The sequence below is a fragment of the Hippocampus bargibanti genome, linkage group LG05 (assembly GCF_051943395.1).
Source record: "Hippocampus bargibanti isolate YZ-2025 linkage group LG05, ASM5194339v1, whole genome shotgun sequence".
NCBI lineage: Eukaryota > Metazoa > Chordata > Actinopteri > Syngnathiformes > Syngnathidae > Hippocampus > Hippocampus bargibanti.
Genome location: NC_142738.1, coordinates 25,000,003 through 25,013,212, shown reverse-complemented (window position 1 = coordinate 25,013,212; position 13,210 = coordinate 25,000,003). Strand labels below are relative to the sequence as shown.

At 41.4% G+C, this 13,210-nt stretch overlaps 2 protein-coding genes across 2 annotated transcripts in view; both read right to left on the bottom strand.

The window, feature by feature from the left end:
* The window catches only part of nrn1la (neuritin 1-like a), a 65,918-nt gene extending 65,305 nt beyond the window's left edge, over positions 1-613 (bottom strand). Inside the window, exon 1 of the mRNA XM_088996394.1 lies at positions 459-613. Coding sequence (XP_088852520.1) covers positions 459-501 — 43 coding nt within the window. The 5' untranslated portion in view covers positions 502-613. The remainder of the gene's footprint in view (positions 1-458) is intronic.
* A 986-nt stretch (positions 614-1,599) lies between these two features.
* The window catches only part of edc4 (enhancer of mRNA decapping 4), a 48,007-nt gene continuing 36,396 nt past the window's right edge, over positions 1,600-13,210 (bottom strand). The window contains exons 27-30 of the mRNA XM_088997449.1: positions 10,044-10,230; positions 6,816-7,035; positions 5,115-5,278; positions 1,600-3,507 (exon numbers count right to left, since the gene is read on the bottom strand). Of these exons, the coding sequence (XP_088853575.1) occupies positions 3,324-3,507; positions 5,115-5,278; positions 6,816-7,035; positions 10,044-10,230 (755 nt within the window). The 3' untranslated portion in view covers positions 1,600-3,323. The remainder of the gene's footprint in view (positions 3,508-5,114; positions 5,279-6,815; positions 7,036-10,043; positions 10,231-13,210) is intronic.

Below are 13,210 nucleotides of genomic sequence, written 5' to 3'. Positions count from 1 at the left end.
GCTGCGCGTTGCTCCCGTGGGACGCTCCAAGCATCTTCATTCCACTGACAGCAGCATGACAAGATCATAATGATGACAAACGTTATGGTAGCTGATGAGCATTTGACGCACGTGCCTTGGACACAGAGTATTCACAGAGGGATGAGATACCGCCTCATAAGTTGGACAGAAGTTGAACAAATACGCATGTATCAACTTGGTTGTGGCTGATAATGCATTGGAAGTATGATGGTCTGGAGGAAAATGATCGAAAAGTTATGAATCAGCATTTATTTGCAGCAAGACACAGCAAGGTGTGTCCCACAAGAGACACACCACATGACCACATGTTGCCTGCAGCAGAGTGCGGCTGAGGATGAACACTTGACGAGGGAGCTCGTCTACGCCAGCTATTCAAGAAGTGCTCTCGTGCGATCCACACCAAACTTATACAAGGTTATTTGTAGTGCGGTACTTACACAGAAGGAAAGCAACAGGCATGAAGAAGCACATAGAGTTCATGATGTTAAACCGTGTCGAGCCACCGGGCAGAAGATTCCCAGACGGATTGTTGAAGATCAAATGAAATCAACTGCTAGAGTCTCTTAAAAGTGTTTCTCTCCTGTTCGGTGCAGCGTTATAGTCCAGAGTGAGTGAGAGGATGCACAGTGCGCTCCTCCGATGGGGAGGGCGAGTTTGTCTGTGCACTGGAGGGGGAGGAGAGGAGACGAGACGAGAGGACTGAGCTCTACCACATCTGCTCAGAACAGATGGTGGTGATGATGTGAGCAAACTTATCGGACAGCAGTTCGATTCTCAAAATGGTTGTGAAACCGTTCAAGAGGTTTAATGTCATTTTGTTTAATGACCTTGGGCCCTATTATCGCAAGAAATGAAAGCAAAACGTAGAATTGTGCTTTGATATAATTTAGTAAAAAAAAAGGTTGCGAATATGCGGTTCATAACAAAACAGTCAACAGATCTCAAAAAGGGACCAACACTCTCCTTCACTGCCATTCCCGAATTCATTCGGGAATTGAAAAGCAAGACGTATAGAGCGCCATTCCTGAATTTGTTCGGGTTTTGTTTTTTTCTTGTGGGGGGTGCGTTTAAAGCTTTGGTCAGACATCTGGTAATGTTTTTCCCTCCCACGAGGGGGCAGCATTTACCTTTTGTACAGCCGCTCCCACTTTCAATGCAGATAACTCGACAACCAAGTAAGCTTGAAATAAATCAGAGAAAAGAGATATCTACGAGAATCTAAGGTTTGTTACGCTGCACAGAATGGTTATGTTGTCCTAAACATCAATATTCTGTGGGTCCCTCAATTTGAGTGACAATGACAAAAACCCTGGCACATTGTCTAGCAGTGAATGAGTTAAGGCCATTATGATCCAACTTTCTCGGCTGTTTTGTTTAAAAAGGGGGATGGGGTGTCATTCTGTATAGTCCGCCAGAAAGTTGGGCAACTTGGATTTTTTTTTATCTAAGTCTTTGTGGTGTGATTTGAATCCCGAGCTGTGCGTGCATGAAATGCGTCACTTAGTATTACCGACTTGAAAGAACAAAGCGACTAAGACCTTTAAGAGAGGATGAACCATCTTAACACATCACAATATATCAATTCAACATTTTTTATTCCAAACGTTTATGGGTAAAATAAACTATAAAAGATCCAAACAGTAAACTAAGCAGTTGAATGAATACAACACAAACACTTCACTTGTTTTATCACCCTGGGCATAGATGTCAAGCTGTATTGTTTTCAGATGCATAACTGAAAAGATTCGGACGGTAGTTGTCAAGAGTGCTTCTTTCTCTCTTCCGAGCATCCAAACAAATGACAATGGATTTTAGATGTGAAAATACAGATTAATCTCCGAGTCTGACTGTAGAGGTTACACCAAACGGCCTGCTAAATAGATAAATGATTGTTAATGTCAATAAAGACTGTGGGTGGGGGTTAATGCGTCATTACTAGAGCTTACTGAAAGCCAAAACAGGATTCAACATGTTAAACAAGATACAATGCAGTACAGATACAAGGCACTTTTTCCCCGGCGACTTCCAATTTAAACTTGAGAGAGTAATGTCAAAATCAGAACATATTTGATGTCGGCATAACAGTGGCCACACAGCAGACGTGTGTTTGGAAAGAAGGTGTGCTCAAAAATGGACAATGAAGAACAGAGGCGAACAGAGCTCTTCGTGCCAAAAGCAGATTGGATGGGCTTCAATCAGGTGCTGCCTCCTGAAGCCCACAAGAAGTAACTGCACATCCAGTTTAAAAAAAAGTAATATTTTGATCAAATGTCAGTAACAAATGTTGAGGTTTCAATACTACTAATTTTGACGAATGAAGATGGTTGAACAAAGGAGACATGTTGTAGGTGTGTAAAAAAACGGCACAGAACAGATAAGAGAATTTGGGAATGAAAAGACAAACCACTTTCTTTGGACAGCGGCCATCATTAAAGCTACACAAGTTTCAGATGGTGAAAGAGGATCTTGAAGCATTCTGCATGATAGTTGCTGTACGAATGTGTGTTTATTTTCCTTGCATCCTGCAGGCAGCCTTGGGGAGAAGAATGTGGAGGGCCAGTTATGATAAAGCAACATCTTCAATATTGCTGCCAAATGTGGATAAAAGCAAAACCTGACGAAACACAAACTGGCTCGATGAAGCCCATTCAAGGGCAACATTTCCAAGTTGAGTTTAACTTTGGACGTTACAATTACTTGACATGAGCTTTGTCAAAAAAAAAAAAAAAAAAAAAAACAACAACAAATATACAAAAGATGTTAAGTTCTGAACTTTTCCAGAGTGTTTTGCAGGTCAAAACTCATTGACAAAACTCAACGGTTTGACAACATCGGTCACTGAAATGGACATTCTTTATGTCCTATGCCCGCTTGCACAAAGGAAAAACTACCAAAAAAAGACAAAAAAAAATTGAGAGTCAAAGTTAACAACAATCTTTCATGTGAGCCAATGAACTGTGCTGGGTGGCGAGAAAGCTAATTTGTTTCTACATTTGACACATGGCTTCTATCAGGGATGAGGGAAAGGACGAAAAACAGCAGGGGCCTATTATTCTCCTCAGCCCCAGCCACTAGTACCTCCGTATTCATCTGCTGCTGTAGTGCCAATGGTTCCACTGTTTTCAGCTTCCCAGGTGAGAACTCTTCTTCTCACCCAAAAATAAAAACTTGCTGGACTGAAGTCATCATTGAATGCCAGAACGGGTCGGTTGGGTTCTCTTCTACAGTTGTTAAGACATACAAAAACTGTCTTAACATCATTTATCCAAAAACCACTTCTTTGGAGTGAAAAGTTAACTAAATTAGTGGTTGATTAGTCCTTGGAGTATCAGCATAAGACGCCGAGCTCTCTTGGTCAGGGGACTCTGGGGGTCCTGCTGCATGAATGCGAAGAACTTCGGTTTGACTTGGGTCAGCACGGAGGCCATGTGATCTCTTGTACGGGGATCACCGTGGTCCAGATTCATCAATGCGTCTTCCAAGTAGCTGCACATGGGACCCAGAGGAAGACTTGGGTTAGGTTAGAATGTTGGACAGCTGATTAAAAAAAAGCATTCTGGCACAAAATAAGATTGACAAGCAAATGCAAGTTCGAAATAGCACGTGGGCCATCGTCATTGGTTGCCTGGAACACCCTCAGTCACTTCAGCTTCAATGTCGAGCGCAGTCCTTGATGGTTTTCCTAGCAACAGCGCTCTTGTGTTAGTAACTATTTTGTGTTTTCAAACACACACACACACACACACACACACACACACACACACACACACACACACACACACACACACACACACACACACACACACACACACACACACACACACACACACACACACACACACACACAAACCTGCAGTGTTATGAACTTCGGCTCTGCCCTCTCTTCCTGCCACCCTGCATCTCTCTTTGCAATTAATTATTCCAGTAAGACATCTGGTGGCATGAGTGTCCACCAGCTTTAACTGTCTTAACAATTTAAGTGAGCATTCATCTCTATAGGGACACTATCCCTTCCGGAGCTATCGTGCCAGCTGGCCCACATTCAATTTGACCATTCTATTGACTTCCCCTAGTCATGGATTTTCAACAGAGTTAAAAACAGAGAGGAAACGAGGACAATATAGCAAAATGTCTAAACTCTAAATCACTACAGGGTACGGATGTCCACAAAGTATTATTGCCATTTCTCTGGAGCGTTTCATCAATGATCGAGTCAGAAAGTACCACGGGACACAAGGCTGTGCAGCGACTCAGCTGAGCTAATAAAAGTTCATAATGAGCCACACCCTCCTCCTCTACGGGGCCGTAGCCCAGCTGCAAACCAGAGGTGTCTGACCTCTACCACCAGGCTGTAAAGAGACATTGCTTGGCTAAGGGAATTGTTTGACTGCAAGAACAGCAGAAAGGAAGAGAAGATGCACACATTCAGAGGCAAAGGGAATATAAAGATGCTTCGGTAGACACTCTGAAGAGAACATTAACTACCTATAGTATATCATTTGAGATTCTGCTATGTCACTGTGTAGTTGTTGTCCACCATTTCTAAGATGGGGTCAGGTGTGTTTGTGTTGTCATTACCATGACATTGGCTACTTAATGACAGAGGTGAATTTATATTCAAGTTAAGTATCGAACACAACTAACAGATTCTGCAGCAGACATTTTTAGACCTTCCTTGATGGTGGGGGTACCTGGGATTGAATGTCGGCAATGTTAAAAGTCATAAAAACATGTTTGGGAAAAATGTAAAAACATTGAGATTATGTGAAAGGAAATGGAAACAACAACAGGTAGGTTACAGGAGTATCAACTCCTGTAACCCGCCAAGTGAAATAGTGTTGGTGCAAATGGACATATTATGAAAAAGTGCAGCAGATGATGATGTAGTCACACAGGGCTTATTGATTAAAAAAATCTTATCAAGGGCCACAAGCCAAGGTTACTCTATTCAGCTAATTTTCAAAGGGGATGTTCATGACATTTACATTTTTCACCCCCCGCATCACCGATTTTGAATTGCATGATTGTCCCATTTTTTTCCCTTTCCCTTGCAATTTTTTAATGGATACTGTTGAAGAATGTCTCTGTCATACCTGATTTTCAGGTCAGAGTGAGTGTTGAGGTTGGATGAGAGCTGCTGTATGAGTGACAGCAGCACAGGCTGGCTGAGAGGACAGGGTTGTTGTCCAAACACCTGCTGAGAGTCGATGGTCTCGCACAAGTACAAGACCAAGTTCAGATCTGTTGCTGACAGAGCCTGGTAAGGGAGAAAAAAGGTTATCCCGATGAAAATTTTTCCTGAATCTTTAATGCCCTCAATGTAAGTTGTGTCCATGCAAGAGACAGATGCATTTCTGCAAAAAAATGGTCAGAAAATATATTCCAACAGGTGTTTTTTTACACTCATACAACAATAATAAAAAAATACACCCACATTAAAGTGGTCGCAAAGAACATCAACTGTTGGTCAAGATGGTCAGGTTGAATTTTGGAGCGGAATGATGCAAACAAGCACCACATAAGATCATTATTTTATTGATTTTGAATGTCTGGTACAAAAGGTCAGTAAGACATCGCTCTCGAGCCACGTGTGGCTCTTTAGCGCTGCCCAGTGGCTCCCTGTCACTTTTGACACATTTTAAAAATGGAAACAGATGGGAGGGAAATATACTTTTGTTTTAATGTGGGTTCTGTAGGAGGACACATACATTCTTAACGTTATCCAATGCTGTCAAAATGTGGAGTTAGATGAGTTTCAATATTTGCCATCCTTGTACAATGTGCGTAAAATTAAGCAAAGCTGTCATATTGATGAGCACGGTGTATTTAAAAGGAGAAATGAGTCATCACTGTTCTTATGTAGTTAATATAGTAAAACTGCACAATGGGAATGAAATATATGCAGAATTAGGAAAAGCCAAGAGGCCAAGGGCATTGTTAATCTATTTACTATATGCAGCGTAATAACACAATAGTTTGGAAAACTGCCAAAGTGATGGATCTGGTAGTTTTACTCTAAACCACTCACGGCCTTTAGCCACTTAGGAGGTGTTGTTGGCCTATGTGACTTGTCAAGTTTGTAGCCTTTTTTTCCCCCGTTCCTTCCTTCCTTTCCTTTATTCCTTCTTACCATTTTTCGTTCCTTCTTTCCTCCTTTCTTAGCAGGACCTGCAATGGTTCATGGCCATGGGTTTCCCCCCTCAAATTTTCTTTCAAAAACTGTAATTACCATTTAAGTCAGGGGTGTCAGTCATTTTTTGCCGCGGGCCATATTGTAGTTATGGTTTGCTCTCGAGGGCCGTTATGAATTTGGGGAACCCATTAGAATGTTTAAATCTCTTCAAATATTACATATAGAGCACACAGCAAATTAATGAATAACTTGTTTTCAAATCTGAAGTCAAGAATAATGACTTTTATTGTGGTTGACATCCAAAAATATGAAATTTTGGCTCAAATTTTAGCAATCATCATGGAATTTAACAAGTTTGATTTGCTTTTCGCGGGCCGAAAAAAAATGATGTGGCGGGCCAAATCTTGTGGCGGGCCTTGACTTTGACACCTGTGGTTTAAGTTAATACTACTGCAGCAAATGTGTTTGTTGCAATTTTGCGCTTGCATTGCAAAAAGGTCTTCTTATTCTAATTTTCCTTTTGTTCACTGACAAATGGATAAATAGGTGAAATGTTTCCAAAGGACAATGCAGACTTGGCCAAACTTGGTAGTAGTTAGTAAAAGGACAATTTTTAATATTTTGTTAGTATGGCTGTCACTGTCAATAGGATGTGCGTTACCTGCTGGAAAGCCTGGTTGAGTTGTCCCTGCTGAAGGAGCTGCAGGATATTTGATTGCTGTGTCTGGTAATCTAGATGTGCAGTTGGTACGGGGGTCCCTGCTGCAGATCTCATTGCCTGCATAATGCTGGAGGTGACCACTGCCTGCTGCTCCTTCATTGCCAGGCTTACTTCACCTTTGACAATATTCTGTACATGACTAAGAATTGACTCCTGCAAACTGAAGAAGAAAAGAACAGTTGATGGGTGGGATTCACATCAGAAGATACATACACTATGTCAGTGGGAGGGGGCGTTCATCACATAAACAAAAAACAGAATGCAATGATTTTCAAACCATGTTGAGACTATAAAGACAAGATATTTCAAGGATAATCTGGGAAACTTTGCTGTGTCTGCAAATATTCATATCTTAGAATTTTAAGTCCACAACGTGTTTCAAATATACTGGGATATGGTTGGATCTAGTTCCGTGTTACATCACATTTTCTTTTCACAACATTCAGAAAACGTTTGGGAACTGAGGACAGTAATTGTTGGAAGATTTGTAGGTGGAATTCTCGCCCATTGGTGATTGACATACAGTTTAAGCTGTTGTACGATACGGGTGGGGTCTTTATTTTATGATTTATATTTATGCATCAGAGATTTTCAATGGGAGACAGGTCTGGTCTATAGGCAGGCCAGTCGAGCATCTGCACTCTTGCTCCGCATATGGGCTGTTGCAACATATGCAGAATGTGGTTTGGCAGTGTCTTGCTCGAAAAAGCAGGAGGACGCGTGAAAAATACGGTGCTTGAATGGCAGCATATACTGTATACATTTCTCCCAAACTAGTATGTACTTTTCAGCATTAATAAGGCCTTCACAGACGTATAAGTTACCAATTCCATTGGCACCAAGAGAGCTCCACACCAACATAGATGCAGACTTTTAAATAAAAATGTCGCTGCTATGTGTGCAATTTCCCAAAACAAGCTTAAAAATAAAATGTATTATTATTCTTAATGAGTCACCAGTTCACAGATCACACTTCCATTTTGCCACAGTCCATCTTAGATGAGCTTGGGCCAAAGAAGCTGATAACATTTTTGGGTGTTGGGTTTTGTATTGCATAGTCGAGTTTGAAATTGCACATATTGTTGTAGCGCTGCACTGCAATTACCGTATTTTCTGGTGTATAAGGCACACCAAAAAGCCATCATTTTCTTGATGACATTAATTAGGGGTGCACCTTTTAGTCCGGTGCGCCTTATACAATACTGCCCGTTTTTTCAGTCATCCTGAACGCATGTGCTTTTTACATTGATGGCAGTTGTTTGTTTGTTTTTTCACTGCCGGCTGCGAGATCGAAGGTCATAAACATACAATGTTGGTTTTCAGCCTTGCTGTTTACACGGAGTGATTTCCACAGATTTTCTGAAACTTTTCATGAAATTGTTGAAAATAGACTTTTCATGCAGTTGCTGAGAAAGACGTGAATCTTGCAACCACCTTCGCTTGTGAATGACAGATTATTTCAATGAATCTCTTTTTACAATGATTAGTTCGTCTGTGTAAGCTCTCAGTCGTACAGGAGTGGTCCATCGATGAGAAGGTTGCTTCAGCCGTCATCTGTACAAATGTGAAGGTTTCGGACGTTTCGCCTCCTATCCAAGAGGCTTCATCAGCGAACTAAAGTCTGACTGGTTGTATCGGCCCTATTTATATTTCTTGTTTCTTAATTATGACAAAAGTATCGTCCACATATCTAAACCAGTGTCTAGGTTTTGTCCCTGGGAAGGATGTGAGGGCCTGTTTCTCCATCTCTTCCATGTAAATACTTACTTTTTGACTCTAACCACCCTTTACAACACAAACTAGGAGTTATCAGAACCCTCCAGCATAGGGCTAAACTAATACCAACTAGCACTGAAGGTAGAGAAAAGGAGTCAAAACATATCAGGAGAGCACTCACTAACTGTGGGTACCCTCAGTGGTCATTCAACAAATGTCAGAAAGAAAGAATAGGGAATGAAACCAATAATTCTCAAGATACAAAAAGGAGAGGAGTAGCAGTACCGTACATTGCAGGAGTTTCTGAAAAATTACAAAGAGTCCTTTGGCAACATAAAATTCCTACTTATTTCAAACCGATAAACACGTTAAGGCAAAAATTAGTGCATCCAAAAGATAGGCTACCAAATGAAAAACAAAGTAATGTAGTTTATTCCATACATTGTAAGAATGAAAATTGTAAAGAGCAGTACATTGGGGAGACTCAACAAATTCTCAAAAAAAGACTTTATCAACATCGCAGGGATAATACAAGTGGACCTCAATCGGCAGTACATTTGCACCTAAAAGCGAGCAACCACTCATTTGACGACAATGAGGTTAAAATCTTAGCGAAAGAACATAGATGGTTTGAAAGGGGGGTAGAAGAAGTGATTCTTATAAAACAACAAAATCCTTCATTAAACCGGTCTGGTGGGGTGAGGTTCAATTTGGATCGTTCATACAATAGCCTGCTTAGGCAAAACAGGTTAGGCAACTTTCGTAATGCTGATGAGGGTCGTTATGCTGATGAGGTGATACCGGTTGGAGTGGGGGTAATGCCCCCCCCAACCTGAGAGTAGGGACCTATCATAGCTGTGTCCGGCGCCACCACGTCTGGACATTAGGGATATATAAATGGGGCCGATACGACCAGTCAGACTTTAGTTCGCTGACGAAGCCTCTTGGATAGGAGGCGAAACGTCCGAAACCTTCACTTTTGTACAGATGACGGCTGAAGAAACCTCATCGATGGACCACTCCTGTACGACTGAGAGCTTACACAAATCATTGTATTGTTTTTAAATTTAATACAAGGTGCCAACTTCATTGGAATTGGGTCCCAGTGTAGTTTTTATTGTAGTTCTGTTTTATTACCTTAGATCTCATTCAAAGCAGTGAAAAGGCGTTAAATGTCGTCAACCAATTTACAATTATCAACACAAACACCAGGCAGCTGTGGTCTAATGTTGCTAAGGAAATTACTGGTAGAAATGTTTTGCACAGACGTATCATAGATAATGTCAGCAGAATGATTATTTTTGCAAGGGCAACGCCGTTATAATTTTAACATTGTTCAACATATGAGATTTATAAAGCTGACCATATTCATCACTTTTCAGGTTGTAGTATCGCAGCTTGCTGAACCAAGAGGCTTACTTTGAGTGACGATGGATGACTCAAAACACTTACTTTCCCACCATCAGCTGGATCTGATGTTGGATCTCAGCCCGGATGTTAGCTGTGATGCTATTGGCCAGTTGATGGTTGGAGCTTTGGAAGCCGTCCATCATACGTTGCAGTTGGTCAATCATCGAGTCTCGCGTTTCCTGCTCTCTCTGCTTTTTGCTTTTTGCATGGGCCTCGAGCTGCTGTATGTCTATAGAGGAAGAGCAACAACTTCAATCTTATCCTCACACAGGCAAATAGGACTGTTGGCTACAATGAGTTTCTAATTGACCTAAGCATTTTACAAGTAATAACAATAAAGATAATTGCTGCGTGTATAAGATTGGCTGTGATCCAGAGCAGCCTGAAATAGTTCCTGACTGCTCATTGTAATAGCATTTAATCTACCTCCACAAATCTCATAAATTTATTAGACTCAGCAGAGGCAAAACATGGGAGACAACCTAATACACCACTTTAATTAACACGCAGTTGAAAAGACTAAATGGTATTTCATCAATGGAAACATAATGCAGCTTTTTTTCTCCCTTAATGCTTTTGCAGGTCTTCACTAATGTTGGTTGAAAATCTGGTCCATGAGTTGAATAAAGTTTAATGTTCTCTTCAGATATGACTGAGTGTCCAGGTATCATACATTTCAAAACATATTTCAAGAACAGAAGAAAGTGTCGATTGACAAGACTTTTTTTTACAACACTGGTCAGGAACATACTTTTCATTACACCGACCCACGTGACCAAAAATCGGGATTAGGTGCTACAGGCATCAAACATTTTACTACTATGGCATGATCCCTCTGGTTGAGGAATGCATCAACTCCCAAGATGCTGAAGGTGCTGACTCGTCTACACAGTAGCATCACTTGATTTATTTCTAAGCTTTATGTGAGTCTGAACCACGGTTCATATGTGTACAACTGAATTTCACCTCAAGGGTCAAAAGATGTTTCTTGATTGAACATGAAAATAAATAGCTACCCACTAAACAAAAAATAAAATCCACACCAATGAAACAGTCCTTGGCTCAAAGAGCGTAGCTATGATAAATTTTCACACACCATGTTGTAGTCAAGTTTACGCCCTAGATTGTAAACCGTCAATTTTGTTCACATTTATCTATAAAGTTTTAAAACACCCCATTTATGGCCAACAAATTGTATTTGTCCTTCCTTCACGCAGAATCGACAGTTTGTTGAAGTGCTCACAATGTTGTGAGAAAGCACACCCTCAGAACTATCGCACATAATTTCGGGTCATGCTGTCACTATATCAACCAACATCTTGTTATATGAACAGGTACTAATGTGTATTTGGATATTTTAGACAATTAATTCATTCACTGCCAAATGTGGAAAAAATTGTCCACTCCAGTGCCAGGGGTTTTTCGTCATTTTCACTCAAATTGCAGGACCCACAGAATATTGAGTTGTAGGACTAAATAAATATTCAATACAGCGTTAGAAACCTTAGACTCACTTCTTTTATCAGCAAAGTTCATTTCTAGCTTATTTGGGTCTGGAGATATAGGCTGTTAAAATCAGGTGGGTATAGCCCAAATGCCTGATTTTTCCCAAAAAGCTTTTTCTGCAGCGAAGCAAATTCAATCAGAAAGGTGATCAAGGACCATATTTTTAACTTCAAGTGACGCTTCAAATATCTTGACAGTTGTTTACTTTAATCAAACACCAACGAAAAATACTTTTGGTGACAAAAGTAAATTTATTTAGGTTTATAACATCAGATTCAGAACCGGAAACAGAAAAGAATTATATATTTACAGACGTGTGTATCTGTTTGAACTATTTACAGCTGTGTGCGTGAGATATTTACAGATGTGTGCATTTGTTTTAACTATTTACAGGTGTGCACGTGAGCTATATACAAGTGTGTATATAGCTCCCAATCTCACCTCCCTTGGGGCAAGCATAGTCATCATCATACATGAAGGAGTTACATATCATATATACTTCTTGTTAGTGTGGTAAAGCACTCTCCAGGGTGCAGCGGGACTGATCATGACTTGCAATAAAGTCTTGTCTCACTCCTGGAGCCCACGCCGTGCACAGACTGTGCGGTGTCTGGTTAGTCGTGCCTTCTTTGGTGTCGGAGCGATGGTCAGCAGCTGATGCTTCTCCATTTAGCACTCTATATTTTATGGGAGTTGGGGCGGGATACTCCACTCGGACAAGGCTCTGTAGAAATATTTTTATCTGTAGAAGCATTTTCATCTCACAGCATCAGAGGTAAAAGAAGGCATCGACATGCGCTTGAGACATAACAGTAGCATCACGTGTGCGCTTATGATGTCACAGTATGAACGTAATTGTACATAACTCGACGAACTGGGCTTTTTGAACATCTGAACTATTACAGATTATTGCAGGAGGGATTTACCTAGCAAACAAAATAAAACTAACAAATGTGAATGCGCACCTGAACTTCCGGGTGGGTGTTCCTGCCTGCTTCTGCTGGTTTGTCGGTGAAGTATCCCGGCTGCTCGTCGATCCCAATGGCAGCCACTCATCGGAAGAATCCAGATCCGGCTCAGATTCGTCCGACAGATCACCCTCAGTTAGTTGTGCATCTATGCTGCCATTCCAAAACTCTGCCAGCGTAGACTGTTTGTAATTGTGACTAAAATGCTTCGCCGCTCTCTTTTCTCCATTAAAACACAGAATTTTTTTTCAAGGTGGCGGCGCGTGACCACGCAGCGGCTACTCTCTTTCCCAGCAAATTGCCGTTTTCGTGTTTATTATGTTTGTCACACTCTTGTAAATGTTCGTCTCTGTCTGCCTCGCTACACCTGAGGCGTACCTACTCCCGTGAGGTTCTGCTGGACATCGGCAGTTCCTTTGTAAAACCAAAACAAGCTGATGCAGAAGTGCTACGCGAGTGCGGATTGCTCCGGGAGTCGGCTCGTCCACCGACCCCTACTTCTGCACCCAACCCAGAGTGGAGGCGCCACAAGCGGTGTGTGAGGAAACGGAAGAGGGGGAAGCGCGGAGGTATCCGCACTAGGCTCGCGGCTAGCCCCCACCGGCCAACCATTTCTACCATCACGCTGGCTAACGTACCCTGCCTGGACAATAAAATGGACTAAACAAGACTTCTCCGCTCAACTTCCAAGACCGTGGGTGAGTGTTTTGCCCTTGTGTTTGTGGAAACATGGCT